The following is a 17,913-nucleotide window of genomic DNA, read 5'->3' on the forward strand; positions in this document are numbered from 1 at the left end:
TATGTTGAGCTAGAATAAGGCATTAGCTGGGCAAATAACATTCAGAATGACTGAGTGGATCCAGTGTCTCCAGATGTGGAGAGTGGGACCAGATTGTTTTTAGAGTGGGATTGACCTACTTTTCCAGTCAGCTGGCATTTCTGTTGGCAAGGAGTTGGTTTCTCAAGCATCACAGTTTATTGTAGTTTAAGAACACTGTTATGTGAATGCTATGTTTCCCTCATTTAGACTGTAATGATATTTGGAATAGATTTAATGTATTTTTTGGTTGCATATGTTTTGCTACTGATATATATTGTTATACAATTTTGCAAAATAGAATATCAGTTCAGGGTCAGTGTTCAAATGGAGCTAATTCTTTTGTGGCATAGCCATAACACCCATAGTTACAAAATAGATTAACTCACTGTAACTGTGGGTTTTGTGACTATCCCACAAAAGCATTAGCTCCATTTGAACATAGATCCTGAAATAATATACTAATTTGTATATTTGTGTTTTGAGATTCTTTTTACAGTCCTTTGTGCATTAACCTTTATTACACATAAAAATCATCTACAATGTGCCTAATTAAATTACAGTGTTCAGAGAAAGGCAGGGATAAAAAAAACCTTTGTCAAGGATACACCGACACAGCTAATAAATGCACTGGGGGTGTTATATGAGACTAATGAACAACTAACTGTATATAATCTGAAACAGCTTTCTTTTCTACATAGACATTGTGCTAAATTGTATGTAAATTATAAGTGTAGCCATTTACTTGTTTGGAATATTTTTACCTCCTGACCATGTTATGATAAAGGCACAGAGGGTAAAGTATTGACCTATTTTACCAAGTTTCATTGAAGCAAGCCCTATTCTAAAGCCCTTTGGCTCAGATCCTGCCCAGTTTTTGCCACAGTTTGCTCCCAGGAATAAGTGTAGTTTTGTAGTGTTCCATCACTTGTAACAGAGGATGTGCCCATTATAAATGTAATTGCATCTGCCCTGACATGAAAGGTACCATGCTTTTAGGCCATACTGCATGGGTTTCCAGTAATTCAAGTATGTCTCTTATTATGCATGTAAATATCCCCAAGAAATAATATGAAGAAATACTACTACTAATCTAATATGATGAGTACAAAGCATGTGCTATATTGGTTCTGTAGTTGAAATGTGGATTTATCATGGAGAATGAGTTTTCTGAATGTAAAGCTCACCAATCTGATGCTAGAACACTTAAGCGAGTGTTTTGGTGCAGAGGTCCTTTTTCTCACCACTCTTTACATTCAAGAGGACATAGGGCCTAGCAGTGAAATGCCCTATGGGCCATTGCCCATAAGCTAAGGTAAAGAATCACTTGAAAAATAAGCTAATAAATGCAAGTTGGTAAATGCGCTGATTGCAAACTGATTACATTTAAATTAAATGCAATGCAATTATTGCAGTTTTTGTAGCTTAATTTTTTTAGATGTGATATGATCTGCCAACATTTCATGAGATGATTTAATATAAAGCAGTAATTTATTACATTTGTTTAGCTTCAATACAAATAAGAGAATCCACAGTTCTTGTACAGATCTTACATCTGCAACTCTCTTTTCCTGCGATTCATTAGGGTGATTGCAACTATGATTTGGAAATGATGTCTTACTTGAACAAAGAAGATGTTGACCCAACAGCCACAAACACAAGAGCTATCAATGTTCTGGATAATAATTCAAAAGTTGCTGAAAAATCAACTCATCCTAAAAAAGGAAAAACCTATAAAAATACACCTTTATCTTTAGTTCTTGAGCCTGATGAGGATTTTATGTCCTCATGTAAGAAGATCACAAAATCACATTCCACAGACTTTGTAGCAGTAGATTCAAAGGTCCATGCTCAAGGAACAGAAGAAGGTGGCAGTACAGAGTTAGAACGTGTGGTTGGTTTAAATGAGGATGATCATGGTAAAGAAAGTGTTTTTAGTGCAAATGTCACTAAATACAAAGACTCTAGGTCTAATGCTGTAACCAGTAATCAATCTGATTCAGACCACATGTTGTTAATAAGTGATACTGAAGATGCAGTTGCTAAATCTCAGAGTAATGTAGATGCCAAAGCTGATTCTGGATACCATAGTTTTAATGAAGATCCTTCCTCCAATTTATCCAACTTGTTTTATACTCCTCAGTCATTTATTAATCATGGTGTGTTTACAGAATTTGTAGACAATAAAATCTGCGAGCTGAAGAAAATGTTATTACATATAAAAAGATTCTTGTCACATTCTCCTCCTCCAATAAATGAACTTGATTGTTTGGACGATTTTCAGAAATATGAAAACTTTTCCCATCACTCTTGCCTTTCTGACCCTGTAAAAGATAAGACTCAAGAAGATTTATTACTACAGCCACTAACACAGCAGCCTCTAACACCTGTACCTGTAACAATCAATTCAAAAGAAATGCAGGCTGAACTTAATCACAAGAAACAGACTGACCGTGTAGCCGGCACACTGTTACCAGCTACTGAAGTAAAAAAAGATGATGTACTTTTTGGGGAGGATCGTTTAAAACCCAGAGATGTTATACAGACAGTAGGTGGTAAAGCAGCATGTTCAGAAAAAAATGTTGGATTTTACAGTGAAGATTCTTCGAAACCAAGCAGCTCCAAAGATTTACATGATGTTAGGACAGAAAATGATGATCATTGGGATGAATTGTTTGATTATGAAAGCCAAGATAAAGAAAATGAAAACTTCACTTTTCAAGTTAACATGCCAGTGTTAGAAGGTGGTGACACTGAAGGTTCATCTGCAGAGAATGAGAACCACAATATTGATTCCGTGCCTACTTTCTTGGAGGACAGCTTTGATTTATTTGAAGAGGATGGATTTTCTGATAATGCCAACTATGGGCAGTTACATTCTAAACATGAAAGCACAGATAAGCCACATGAAAATGCTAAGACAACTGTAACGTTTAACATGTTTGATCCATCTTCTTTGCTTCAAGAGCAAGTACAAACTGAAGATGAACCAGAAACAAAGGATGATATTTGGTCTCAAGAGAATTTAGAAGAACTTGATTGCTCTGAGGAACTCTATTCTGTCAATTTTGATCTAGGGTTTTCTATTGAAGATGATGAACTTTCAGAAAGTGATGGTAAAAATGAGACCCCTTCCAAGGATTCCAAAGATGATGAACTTTCAGAAATTGATAGTAAAAATGAGACCCCTTCCAAGGATTCCAAAGATGATAATCTTTCAGATAGTAAAAATGTGACCCCTTCCAAGGATTTCAAAGTCCCAAACCCCCTCAAAAGGAATGACATGAATGCCATTGGAGGTAATGCAGTTTCAACGCCTGTGGTGTCTTCTAATATTTGCTCTACATTTTCAGAGGTAGCTGAAAAACAAATTCATTTATTTTCACCACTTGAACCAGTTAGAGGAAAAATCTCATTAACTCCTGAAAAGTCATTGTGCTCTTCATCATTTTTTACACCAATTGGTGAAAAGTTCAGAAGTCCCCAAACGCCTTTAGGTAATCTGTGTGACTCTGAGGCTGGTGAACTACAATCCTCCAAAGCAGGAGAAAAAAGCATACACTCTACAACTAATTTCAGTGTTCATGACGGCAGAGTTGTCCAAGCAGAAAGAAGACAGACAAATTCATGTTCAGAGCACTCATTGATAGGTATGTTTTTTATTTATTTATTAGCTATGTTTAAGGGTATACGATTTTAATGTATTCTGTAAATGGAATGCAGTTTGAGAAAAATTTCTGTAATGATCCTGTATTTTTTCCTGTTCCATTTTATCTATGTACCTCTAAATGTTTGTTTCAGTTGACAGACAAAAGTGCTTCTTTTGATGTGTATTCTTCCTGTACAGCATTACATTGGTGACAAGAGGCTCCTGAACAGTTCCAGGCCGGGCTGTATGAGTTTTCTCCATTGCATTTCAGTTTGCCTTCAGCAGAACAATTCACTTAACCCAAAAGCAGTGCCCAGACTGGCCATATGTAGATTCTGGCCAATGCCAGACAGTCATCTATAAATGGGCCTGTGGGTCTATTTTAAATTGAAATAATTTAATTAAAATGGAGTCTATGAGAGATAATCTTCCTGAAATTCAGAGATCTCTGGATAACGGGTTTCCAGATAACGGATCCCATAATTAATAAGTACATTTTGGTATAAATCTCCCTGTTCGCGGGCGACTAATCTCCCCGAAATGCCATCCCACCGGCGAAAATGTAAATCGCCGGTGGGATGCATACGCGGTGGCGCGATTTCAGTGAAATCGCGAAAGTTGCCTTGAGAGGGATTTGTCACGGGCGGCTAATCTCCCCGTGTGCCAGAGCCCTTAAATCTCTTTATCCTGCAAGATTGAATAAAGATTATGATTTATTTTTGATCCGTTACATTTTGGTTTATTTTGTTATACTCATTGTTGTATATAAATGTACATTATGGTTGTGAACATATAATTTTGCTATGCTAATATCACTTTGGTTACCATGAGCAACACTTATGATGTAACTTCTTGTATATGCCTTTAAATGCAACTTCTGTGTCATCATATTTTTAACTAATAAAATCCACAAAAAATTTTGTTAACATTAAAAGAAATGCAGTATTTAAGAGTGCATTGGTTTAATCTCCTATGTGTCTGTACAAGTAGCTGGAGTCTTTTTGGCAGAGTAAAGTTTACATTTGTCTGCTTGTTTTCAATGCTAGGAAACACTGTTACCTGCTGTGTGAAATTGCTTTTTATTTCTGTGTCTTGATTAGTTCCCACTGCTTTTGACAGAAGCTTATGCCTGCTCTTGTTATACAACCAATAAAGTGTAAAAGCTTAGAGGAGAGAATTTCCATTATGTTGGAGTGCTAGTACTCGTTCTGAATAACAACCATTATTGCAATCCTGTAAAATAATTGCTGCCCACAAGCCTTGTCCTGGCACATATTTGGTTTTTGTATTACTGGCTGTATGAGCCCATCATTTGCTTTGTACTTAATTGCAATGCCTTGCTGTCAGGGTTTTCTTGGCATATTATGTGTAATTGTTTTGCCTCTTTTGTTTGCCACTTTCAACAGAGAGCAGCCCAGAAAGTGAGGACGACGTTGTTATCTGTCGGAAAAGAAAATTGACAAAGGCCAATGTCCTTATGTCACCACAGGTAAGTTAGAGAAATGCAGCTGTAAAACAAAATTTCAGTTGTATAGGAAACAAAGAATTCACTTCTCATTTTCCGATTCTTTTGTTTTCAAGACTGCAAGCAGCGACTGTGATTTTGACTCACCAATTCCCACTGCTAAGAAGCGCAGACACGTGTTAAAAACAGTAAGTTGGATGGCTACGCTTTATATATAATATTAGTATTAGGGTTTGAGATATGAGGTTATATTATACATTCCACATTTTGTACTGGATCAAAGCAACTTAACCTCTCCATCCTATAGGAAGCCCAGCTTCTAAGTTGAAATTAGGAAGGGACTTTTGCTGTACGGTTGGCAGAGCTTTAAGTGTAATATGTAATATATAAACCTTTTGTGCAGAATAATTTGACAGTTAATCTTATAAATTACCCAATATTTTAATAGGATCCAGGAGGCACCCATATTAAGGTATCAGATAATATGCTCCATCATTCATTGATACCAGGGGGAAAGTGTTATTACCCAGCTGGATCAAGGGTTTTAGCACACAAAGCAATCCGGTTTGAAACCCATTAAACACTGCTTCTCATTCATATGAATGGGATGGCCCACACATCGCCAGATAGTTACTACACATGGGGGCATTTTGACTACCCTCACATTAATTGGCAATGAAAATACCACATATGCTATAGCTGTAAGAAAGATTGCTTAGGTTATTCAAGCAAGACAATGTATCTCCTGTTTAGTAACACTACCATTTTTAGTGTACAAGGCACAGTAGGAAAGTAGATATCACCCCTTGAAACACCGCAGCGTATCCAACACAATTGTCATGTTTAATCATGGGAAGGAAAAATATTCAGTATGTACTTCAGGAGACTTTTATGTATATTCAGTTCCCTCTACAATATAACACATTAATACCTTAACTAGCATGCACTGCTGCTGATTTTAGTATAGTATGGCACCATGACAAGACACATTGAATTTTGAGACTGCTGCTGGTGTTCATAATTGTAGAAGTATAGAATCCAGTTTCATTTTAACAACTATTTGTTCAAACAGAAAGTGGTAAACACTTAGCTGTAGAAGGAATGGAAACTAAACATGGCAGAAGAGTGGTTATTGTAACTGTGATATGCAAAAAGCTCACAAGCATTGCATTGGCTGGGTAAAGGTAAAGAGTTATTTGACAGATGACAGTAGCTGTAGTACTCAGAGGTGTCTCTGTTTATATTTATGCTTTTTTGCTTGGTAACTTTCCATCAGTATTGGAATACCCATTTTACTCTGACTTTGAAAAATAAGCCAGTGAATACATCAGAATATTACCCAGGCGACAGCCAAGCAAAAGAGAGTCTCAGATAAATGAAAACATGAGCCACACATAGTGGTTATTTAAACACATAATCAAATGATTTTGCATAATGATTTTAATGCATATGTATGCGCTAATATGTTATAATGCCATTTTTGGCTCTGTGTTGCTCCTTTAGAACATGTTGCAAATGATATTCATCATAAAATACAAACTCCTATTCCAGCCAGCATTTCTCAGTGCCCCTGAGCCTAAAGATATGAATCGTGTGTGAGTGATACAGTTTGCTTATTGGTAGTGAAGGGTCACTTAATTGCAATGTGTAAATATGGTGCCACAAACACTGCCTGATTGAAGGCAGAGCTGAAGAGGATTTTAAAAAAAGGCATAAAGTAAAGAACTTTTATGAACAAGTAGATGGCATGATGACGAAAGGCAGAATGTTACTAGGCAACCAGTTGGTACAATTCTGATTAAAAGGCAAGTCTTTTCTTCTCTCCTGTCTGTGTCCTTGCAACTGTCCCACTCAGATGACCTGCTCATTGTATTGTTGTCAAGTTGCTCTCACACAAAGCTTCTAACCAACCATATCCAGCTCAAGAGCTGCAGCTACAGCTCCCCATTCCTGTCTGCTCCTTTTTTGCACGCAGACATTTTTTTTTTTTAAGATTTTATTTTGCATTTTCAAAACAAGTATTACAAACAATTAAAGAGAAAAAGGGAGAGAGAGAAAGAAAAGATAAGGAGGAAAACTAAAGTGAGGCAAGTGCACTTTAAGCACTTAGGCAGAAGGATTTACATGCAGTCAAGTATTCTGTATGTTTAACCATGTTCCCCATATAGCGTCAAATTTTTCTGGACAGCTTCTTGCTAAATATGTAAGTTTCTGACGTGGGAGTGAGCCATCTACTTGTTTTCGCCAAAATTGTATCGAGGGGGGATCAAGAGATTTCCAGTGCATCAAAATAGCCTTTTTGACATAGTATAGCAACTGTAAGTAGCATATCCTAGAATAGGACCGGATCTGTAGTGCTCCAGTTATTCCCAATAAGCATAGTTCAGGGGAGCATATAGTTGGGAGAGCGAGTTTCTCATTGATAAATTGAAGAACCTCACTCCAGATCTTGGTCCAAAACCCCATCATCAAAATGGGTGATAAGGAGTTAGATATGCCCTGTTTAAAAGTTTTATTTGTACACATCTGTCCCTCATAGATATGGACAATTCTAGAACTAATTTAAGAGCATCAGACCACATTTCTTCATCTAGATCTGGTCTGATATCTCTTTGCCCTTTGTTCCTGGTCTTCTCTAGGGGTGATTGGCCTGATGAAAAGGGATATTATTATCCTTGTACACCCAGAAATTTGTATAGGGATACTTTATGTTCTGTTAAATGCCTCAAACAACTGCAACAAGGTTGAAAACATGCTGCAATAAGATACAGCAGTGATCCCCAACCAGTGGCTCGTGAACAGACAGAGAAAATGCATAGAGCCCCATGTCACAGCTGATATAAAAGCCCAGTGAGTACATTTACAGCTTCACATGCCTAGAAAAAATATGAATGACCTGGAAGGAGCAGGGCATCCCTTCTCTTTGCTATAGAAAAACTTACAGAAGTAAGTGATTTCTCCTGCAAAACATTTTCCTACCAGGCTAGGTGCCTCTTTGCTCAATAAGACATGACTAAAGGAGGGGCTGATAAAGAACACATCCTATTATATTTAATAGGAATTACATTGAGTATAGCACACAAGCAAACAACTCCTGAAATTTTGTAGGATGCATGCCATAGTTGCCACAGTTTTGTTATTCTGAAAATGCATGGCAAAATAGTATTAAATCTTACACCTGTAATATTTCTATCATGAGAGAAGGATGTGGCCTAGTTGAGTGTTTCAGGGGTGGTGTGACATTGGACGCTATGGGTGGCACAAACTGGTGGAGTTTAAAGAAACTAAATGCATGTGGTTTGCTATGGGATTGGGCTCCTTCTCTTAGCAAGTTCTCTGCCACCATTACTATTTTTTCTTTTTTAATCCACTTAGATATTGTCCTCTGCCTGTGTCCTGACTTAATATATTTCCAGTGATTTTCTCACTGTAATTACACAGAATGAAATCTTTAATTTATATTAGTAACTCATTTCTCTTTTTTTCAGCTGCATGTCTGGTAGTGAATGTCTGAGATATATGTGATAGAAGTGCAGACATTCTTCTGGCTCATGTGTAACTGTCTTTTACTTTATACATTAGCCTGACTCAGATGAGGAGGAAGAAGAAGACAATTTCAAGTCAACACATTCCACTGCTCGGGATAAATCTGCTGGCCATTCTAGAAAATCATATCAACACAGAGCAATAGCAGTATCAAAAAAGAGAAAGCGCTGTAAGGTCAGTGGGTCAGTTTTGGGCACCTTCTGCATGCATTGCAGCTCTGTACAAATTACTTTTTTCATAATTACAAGTAAATAAGCATTATGTATTCTACAGCACAAAATAGTTAATGTTAAACAAACCAAAAGAGTTCCACTTGCATATTGTTATCCTGAACATAGTTTTATAATATGTATGCTTTTACTTGCCTATTACTGCCTATTACTGAACCACCTTGTTCTCCCTCACACTCCTCTCCCCTCTCCCTGTATAAAAGTATATAGGAGAAACATAAGGAGAATAAGAGGAATGGAGATTTCAACTCAAGTAGCCAATCATGACACACAATAAAAAATTCAAGATGCTCAATTGCTCTTGCGCTTTTGGATTTTTTCTCTCCCTTTTATACACTTTTAAACAGCTGGTTCACTCCTTCCTATACAAATTATCCATATTCTCCATAAACATTGTGACTGGTTATATTACTAATACAAGCTTTACTTACTTCCTCCTGACATTATAGCAGTGTATATATTTGTGCTATGCAGAGCTGATGCCAAGCCTCATTTTTTCCTGTAGCTCTTTAAATGTAGCCGCTGAAGGCAGGTGGTGTTCAACCAATAGCCCTAATGCACTGGCACAGTAACAGTAGGGTGAGTGCAGCTATTGTTACAACATGCCATTTATAAACATCGGATTTTCAGTAAGGTGCCCTGAAAAATTACCATACTGTAGATCAGTGATCCCCAACCAGTGGCTTGTGAGCAACATGTTGCTCTCCAACCCCTTTAATGTTGCTCCCAGGGGCCTTAAAGCAGGTGCTTATTTTTAAATTCTTGGCTTGGAGGCAAGTTTTGTTTGCATACAACCAGATGTACTTCTAAACAGAGTCTCCTGTATGCTGCAGGTCCACATAGAGGCTACCACATAGCCAATAACAGACCTTATTTGGCACCCCCAAGAACATATTTTATGCTTATGTTGCTCCCCAAGTCTTTTTACATTTTAATGTGGCTCACGGGTAAAAAAGGTTGGGGATCCCTGCTGTAGATTATGCAGTGAATAATGTACCCCTCACTGTAAATATAAGAATATTATATAAAGTAACTGAAGAGGTCATGACCATAAAAAGTATGAGGGCAAACACCAAGTGCTCTTATACAGGTCACCTATTATAACTAATGAAATCACTATGCACTGTTTATAAGGATATCATTTACAAGATATTCATGGCTCTTGTGTATTATAAAACATATATTACTGATGCTGCTCTGTACCTCCACTTAAACTTGTTGAGGACAGTTGTCCATTTGAGGGGCAGACCAGGTAGTTCGTACTGTGCACAATAATGTCTCTTACCACAGATTGGCCACTAAAGGTGCACTTCAGGACAAGTCTTTCTATAAATATTATGGGGGGATGGGACCAAATTGCTTGCTTAATGTTACACTTTTTGAGGTCACAAACTGCTTCTAAAGAGTTACATTTGTGAACACTGCATTTTTTATATGTGTCTCTGACACACTATGAAATCTTATGTATAATAAGGAATTGTGCAACTCATGCTCCCTAATAAATAAGGAAATTAGAAGCTAATTTAGATTTTGTGATCTTTATATGGTTATTGTTTGATTATTGTCTATATTTAACAGCGGATAGGCATCATCATGCCCCTCTGAGCAGGGTGGGGTGATATTAGCGTGTTTTACCTTACTTTGTCACAGTGGTTTTTGTATAAACTGTAAAATGATGGAATGGCTGTCTACGCAGGATGCCTTATCTAAAGCAAGGACTATGCCAGCTCTATTTCCTACATAACAAAAATAGCTGTTCAGAACACACATTAAGATATTACCCATAACTTCTAGTTTAGATAAGTTGTTTTGATGATTATTAAAAGCATGTTAAATGTGTATAAACACTGTGTGGGTTATTTATCAAATTTGCACCTGGGCTGTAACCCATGACAACCAATCAGATGTTTGCTTTCATTGTACTACCTTTAGCTGGCTAAAATGTGCTAATCGCTGATTGGCTGCTAGAGGTTACTGACCAGGGGCAAATTTGCCCAGTTTTTATAAATGAGCCACACTGTGTTCCCTTTAAAGTTCACATCCTTTTGGTGCATATTGATGTGTATGTTGGCAGCTCATTGGTCCCTATCTTAAGATTGTGCCCTGTGAAAAAAATTGATTCTGTATTAACTGAGTCCGACAGCACGGTGATCTAATGAAACCCTTTTACCAGTGACAACACTGTCAAAATAAATACAGTACATGTATGGTATACTGAGAATGTAGCCTCTATGTTCATACCCTGTCACTCCCAATCAGTGAACTGTATCATAGTCATAGAATGGGAGAGGGACTTCAACTCCAACTGTATAATGAGTTCAACAAACGTCAATTCTAAGGTTTTTTTTCTAGTTGGTTTGCATAAGAGGTTATTACCAAAAAGTGGATGACTAATTATTCTAATATAAAATTAGTTATTGTATGTAGAGCTTTATACAGACTTTTCAGGCTTGACAAGTCAATGACCCATAGTGATTGCATTATTATTTATTTGTGTGGTGCAAGAGAAGTATTATTGTTGTATAAAGACTAGGGATGCACTGAATCCACTTTTTTGGATTGTACAGACACGGTTGGCTAATTTGCTTTTATTTGGAAGTATTAAAAAGTATATTATATGTATTATTCACAAAAGGTACTGGTTGCCCCTATTATGGTTACCATTCGTCCCCGTATGACTGGAATCGACCCCGTTTTAGAGTTGCTGTCCCTGTGGCAATTGTCCCCGTTTGCCATCCATGAGGGGCACGGCAAACGGACAGTACATCTTTTTTTGGTACACAAATGTACATACAAATAATAAATTAAAAAACAAAATAGAATATGACAAAGGCAACAGTTTTTTTTACATAGAATCATAAATATAAGCATGTATATAAAGACAAAGTGCAGAATACAGTGTATAAATAAGAGTATAAAACAGGACTATAGAATGGACTAAACAATGGGTAAGAAAGCATCCAGAAAGGAATACATGCAAGACACAAAAACACATCAAATTGGAATCCATGTCCAAAGGCATTTGAGTACTTAAATTGAAAGTCCAAAAAAACTTGATGCTTATGAATATTACTGAGTATGTCCCTGCTCCTATCCCCAAGATAAACCCTCTCTATCCCCTGGACACTGACATGGGATAAATTTGCTTGTGTGCACAACACAAATGCAGAGAGCAATTTGCTTTTTTCTGAATTTTTTGTCAGTTACATGCTTCCTTATCTGCTCCTTTAGACATTTGACCCCATATTGCATGTTACATAAGATGCATGTAATCAGATATATTACATTCTTGCTATTACAGTTAAAAGTTAATTCATCACCAAACAAAGTTAGGAACATGTTACACACCACTTCACCCTACATCTAACGGTGGCCATACACTGATATTATTGTATGAAATGAATTACTTTGCAGAAAGGGCATATTTCCAATTCAGAATGGGAATCAACACCACTTAAGTGATTTAAGTATAAGAGCAATCTAGGTCATTCACTGTTGCACACAAAGAATGGACTCTATTTGTTGCTTTTACATATTTCATTAATATACATGTGTTATTCTTTATTTATTTTTTTTTGAGTTTCTCAACTTTTTTCTTGGAAAAAAACAACCATGTAGTGAGTCACAGATCGGCCAAAGGCTAAAAAGTAGGGCTGAGTTGCAGGAACAAAGCTAGGTAGATTTTCTATACATCTGCAGTTTGTGAGCATGTTGATTACTATGACTGTGAAACTTAAACACCTACACACTTTGCTCATTTCATGTATATAAATGCTCTGGGCTAAACTTGCATTTCCCACACACAACACTGAGACATTTCTTTCTGAGTGCTTAATCAACTCTCTTCCTTTTGGATAAATCATCACTTAGTATTGGGTGTAGCTCTGTCCAAGTACTTTGCCCACAGTGCAGGGAACATAGTAACAGAGCAGATAAACAGAGACAATATAAAGGCTATAACTTCATTTGCTCAATGTGGTACAAGGTACAACAACTGCCTGCATTCCTACACCATAAATACGTTCTGTAATAGTTTAAATGCCTTCTAGAACCTATTGTCAGGGTCCTGAGCATTCACTAATAATATGCACGTATTTCATTAATGGAATACTGTCATGGGAAAACATGTTTTTTTCAAAACACATCAGTTAATAGAGCTTTTCCAGCAGAATCCTGCAATGAAATCCGTTTTTTAAAAGCACAAACAGATTTTTATTTAATTTTGACATTTCACATGGGGCTAGCAATATTCTTTATTTCCCAGGGTGCCACAACTCCCCCCCCCCCCAGCAGCCGATCAGCAGAACAATGGGAAGGTAGCAAGGTAGCAGCGCCCTGGCACCTGTATTGGCAGATATGATTAAAGCACTCAACAGTAAAATATCCAAGTTCGGCTTGGGACTCCAGTTACATGGGAGTAGGAGAGACAATAGGTTACCTGAAACAGTTCTAATGTGTAGTGCTGGCTCCTTTTGAAAGCTCAGACTCAGGCACAATGCACTGAGATGGCTGCCTACACACCAATATTACAAAAAAAAAAATACATTTGTTTGTAAGTAGCCTGTATTCCCTTGAGTGACCATATGGTTTTACCTAATGTCTTCCCTTTAGCAAAGAGCAAGGCAGTTTCTAGATGAAGAAGCAGAACTTTCCTCAGAAGGAGCAGAGTTTGTGTCTTCCGATGAGGATATGAATTCTGATAATGAGCAGGACACTTCGCTTGTGGAGTTTTTAAATGATGACCCTCAGCTTTCCCAGGCCCTGAATGGTGGGTAGAAAAATGCACATTTATTGTTGTGTTTCTTAAAAGATGAGTGTGAACCTTTTCTATCCGTTATACTGCAAATTGTTAATTTCAAAGAAAGCAACAGCCCAGAGTTTGGCCGACTGCACGTTTCTTATGCTGCAAAGTCTGTGTATAAGCAGCTAAACCGCTCTAAATGTTATATATTGTGGTACATTATACCTAGCAACTCATTACCCGGGGTATCCCAAATTGTAGTTACAGTAGAATGAAACTCCTTTATACCACTTTGGTTCTCTGCAGAGGCCTCCCTCCCACCTCAGAAACACACCACCAACATACCCACTAGGCCCTCACACCCCTATCTAAACCTAATGATTTAAGAACAGCGGGGTTGGCTATTGCTGTCTTTTTCACCTTAAATTCCCCCTCTTTGGCTCTTTGGTGGCCAGCAACAATTCATATGGATTCTAAGTTTTTCCTATAAAATAAACACATTTACTATATTATAAGCATTGAGGAAAACCTACAGGTATTTCTATTCCAGAATAACATTACCAAACACAAAGTAAATAATGCACAAAACTGCTTAAAAAAAAATCTCTTTCATGCAGCTAGTAAGCTTTTTCCAGTATATTCCCACCATGTTTTACATTTATGGTGAGCTGATCCTGTTGTCATTGATTCTTAGACTCAGAGATGCATGGCGTATACCTGAAGTCTGTGCGTAGCCCAGCTTTTGGTGGACGTTTTAAAATGGCGCCCCAGAGGAGGAGACATAACATGTCTGTTTTTTCACAGGTATGTAGTGAACTCTTTTTTATTTAGAGATGGTGGTAACCATCCCTAGTAACGCTAGTAATGGATAAGCTGTGTAGTTTCCCATTAAATTCTGCAGAGTGTATCTGTTATCTGCTATGTAACCTGTGCCTTTTTTCATATTTTCCAGCTTTCAGCCCAGTGGCTATACAGCAGCTTATTGTTAAACACTATAGTAGGATTTCTGACTCAAACAGTACATTTATATTTTAATTACTTTCAAAAATGTTCATTTTTTGGTGTTACAGTTTGTTTTCTTAGTATACTACTGGCTTTCCATACTCCTTTGCCTTTGTTTCTAGATAATGTTTACTCCACAGCTATTTTCATATTTTCTGAAGGCCATTGTAGTTAATACAACATTTCTCATCTTTCTACAAGTAACTATGAGTAACTTTTTATGGCTGCACCAATTATTATACAGAGATGATTGAGAAATTAATGATTACTATATCATAAGTTAATTGCTAGTGTAAATAAATAGAAAATTAGTCCCTCCTGGTAAATAGTATTTTGGATTAATACATTTGACAGGTTTTGTCGTAACCTAGACAAGCACAGATATGGCTGATACAGTGAGTGCAATTTAAAAAATGACCCTAAATTTCTCTGTTAAGGTGCTCATAGACTTTTGGCTTGTCCTAGATACCAGAGCAAGATGAGAGCTACATGGAAGACAGTTTTTGTGTTCAAGAAGAAGATGATGAAGAAGAGGCAGACAACTTGGGATCTAGTGAGGAAGAAGTGGAAATTAACTTTGACCTCCTAAAAGATGTCAGCATTGTTGGTGGTAAAAAACAGTATTGTACAAGGAGGCGGCTGAAGCTCAAGGAAGCTCAGTCAAGGCAACGTAACGATACACATCCTGTCAAAAAGAAAACAAGGCTTATTATTCAGGATGACTCTAGTGAGGAAGAAGAGACAGAGGCAAAATCCAGGCTGAAGGATACTTCTCCTCCTCAAAAGACATTGCCTTCCTCTAAACCATCTCTGGGTAACACGTCATGTCAGAACCAAAGTGCTCCCACGCTGATTAACAATGAACTTGATATACCACTCAGGGACCGATGCCAAGCAAGGATTAATATCAAGGCCTCAATTTCTGATGAGCTAGATTTTCAGCCAGAAAGTAAATGTAGTAGTGGCAGTAAATCAAGAACGTTGAGCGAAGTTGTCCACTCTAAAGGAAAGGTATCCTATGATCCTTAAATTATCTGATACTAGCTATCACTGTTAGTAACACCTGATACAATATAATAATACAAATAGTAGGCTATATGACACAGGAAATGTTTATTTTGTGCACAATACAATCATAAATTTATCATCATACAGCTAAGCCAATTTTCAAATCAGAATTTCTGCTCACCTAGTGGTACAGCCCCCTCTGATGCAAAAAACCTAAGCGTAGAGGGGTGGCATTCGCAAGGCTGCCCGCAGGGCGGCACTGGGGGCCAAAATGCCCCATTTCTAAGATGAAGCAAAACCATTGTTCTTTGTTGTGTTATTGCAGTTTAAGTGATAATGACATCTTTGTCATAAAACCTAGAATCCATAACCCACATGAAAAGTCCAAAATGGTGGCACCATAGATTTTTTGATTTTTACTGCATGATTTGTTTATATGGTGTTTAATCAGTACAGTGAGGTTAAAGGAACAGTAACATCAAAAAATTAAAGTGATTTAAAGTAATTCAAATATAATGTGCTGTTGCTCTGCAAAAAAATTGTGTTTTTGCTACAGAAAAGCTGCTATATAAATAAGGTGCTGTGTAGCCATGGGGGCAGCCATTCAAGCTGGAAAAAAGGAGAAAAGGCACAGGTTACATAGCAGATAACTAGTAGATAAGCCCCATATAATGAGGGTTTATCTGTTATCTGCTATGTAACCTGTGCCTTTTCTCCTTTTAATGGCTGCCCCCATGGCTACACAGCAGCTTATTTATATAAACTATAGTAGTCTTTCTGAGGCAAACACACCAGTTGTAGCAATGCAGGGCAACAGTACATTATATTGTAATTACTTTTATACACTTTCATTTTTTGGTGTTACTGTTCCTTTAAGACTCGGGATGCACCAAATCCAGGATTTGGTTTGGTATTCGGCCTTTTTCGGCAGGGTTCAGATTCGGCCGAATCCACAGTCCTGGCCGAACTAAATCCTCACAAATTAGCATATGTTAATTAGGATTTGGAAGGGTTAAATGTTAGAGATTTTTTTTTCTGCCTTCCGAATCCTAATTAGCATATGCTAATTCGGCCGAATCCCTTGGGATGGATTTAGGGGTTCAGCCGAATTAGCCTGTGATAATTAGGATTCGGAAGGCAGAAAACAACTGACTATTGGCAGCCACTGGATTGCCTAAAATTTGGAATGAATTGAATTTCATTGATATCACCCCTAGTTTAACCAAACTGAAAATTGTATGATCTCCTCTCTCTTCTGTGTTTCCTTAGTCTCTGGCTAATTAAGCAGCACTGTTTTTTGTCCTCTGTCTGTGGGAGGACTCGGCCGTTACACACTGGCAGTGTAGCTGTGTTTCTATAGCAATTCTTTGTCAGGTACAAGTAGTAAGCATAGACACCACCAACGTGAAAACCCTCCTCCACAATGAGAGACTATAGAGCTACATAAGAATCTGTTAGGTCTGTTAGCTTTGCACAAGCTGGGCGTACTCGCCATTAGCTTACAGTTTAGTACAGTAGATTCTGGGAAAACATAAAATCCAGGAAAGAGAAAATTGCAGTTTGCCTTTCTAAGGCTGTGCGAAAAACTGCGGCGTAAACTCCCAGGGCATAAAATCAGGGTTGTCCTGTGTTACTATTATGGGAATTCATGGGACTAGTGAGTTGTTGAAACCAAGTGGGTTCCTTTAACATTTTTGCAGCAGTATAAGTCTGAGAAGCAAGTTTCCTAGAATAATCATTCCGAGAGTCCAATGCCACAGCATGTGCTTTCCTCTGGTATCCATAGAAAAACTTGCACCTCCCTACCTCGTTGAGTGAACATATTTTTATGCATATAGTTTTAATTAAGAAATTAGGGTTTTTTCTTGCATGAAAGAGTGCAAAAAGGGAAATTGAAAGCACGTTAATCGTCCATCTTCCTAGTCTTTCTGAGTAGCGGGCAGCTTCCTGATCTCCTACTCCTGATCTCCTACTTACCTGTAAGCCTGAGACACTGCTGTATACAGTATTAGGGACAGAAGTGTTTTTTTATACCAAAATCATCATCTCTATTTAAACACTCCCCTGATTAATGGGGGAAGGTGGGTTAGTAAAACGAAAAGATAATTATGTAGTTGTGCTTAGTAATACAGAAACAAAGGGATAATCAAAGTGAAAGTCCTTAAGTTAAACTGTTCATTTTGCTTATGTTGAACCCAGGCGTATGTGTGTGTATTGTCCCATTAAGACATATACTGTAAGATCCAGCTAACAG

At 37.5% G+C, this 17,913-nt stretch overlaps 1 protein-coding gene across 3 annotated transcripts in view; it reads left to right on the forward strand.

Moving 5' to 3' along the window:
- fancm (FA complementation group M) overlaps window positions 1-17,913 on the forward strand; it is an 86,266-nt gene that overhangs the window by 66,646 nt on the left and 1,707 nt on the right. For 2 of the 3 annotated variants that reach the window (XM_012969053.3, XM_004917143.4), the window contains exons 14-20: window positions 1,604-3,668; window positions 5,074-5,156; window positions 5,249-5,320; window positions 8,715-8,852; window positions 13,520-13,676; window positions 14,344-14,453; window positions 15,117-15,662. In XM_012969053.3, coding sequence (XP_012824507.2) covers window positions 1,604-3,668; window positions 5,074-5,156; window positions 5,249-5,320; window positions 8,715-8,852; window positions 13,520-13,676; window positions 14,344-14,453; window positions 15,117-15,662 — 3,171 coding nt within the window. Of the gene's footprint in view, window positions 1-1,603; window positions 3,669-5,073; window positions 5,157-5,248; window positions 5,321-8,714; window positions 8,853-13,519; window positions 13,677-14,343; window positions 14,454-15,116; window positions 15,663-17,913 lie in introns of those variants that run through there. The other variant, XR_004219876.1, reaches the window with a different exon arrangement.

This window comes from Xenopus tropicalis, chromosome 8, assembly GCF_000004195.4.
Source record: "Xenopus tropicalis strain Nigerian chromosome 8, UCB_Xtro_10.0, whole genome shotgun sequence".
In the NCBI taxonomy this organism is placed as follows: Eukaryota; Metazoa; Chordata; class Amphibia; order Anura; family Pipidae; genus Xenopus; species Xenopus tropicalis.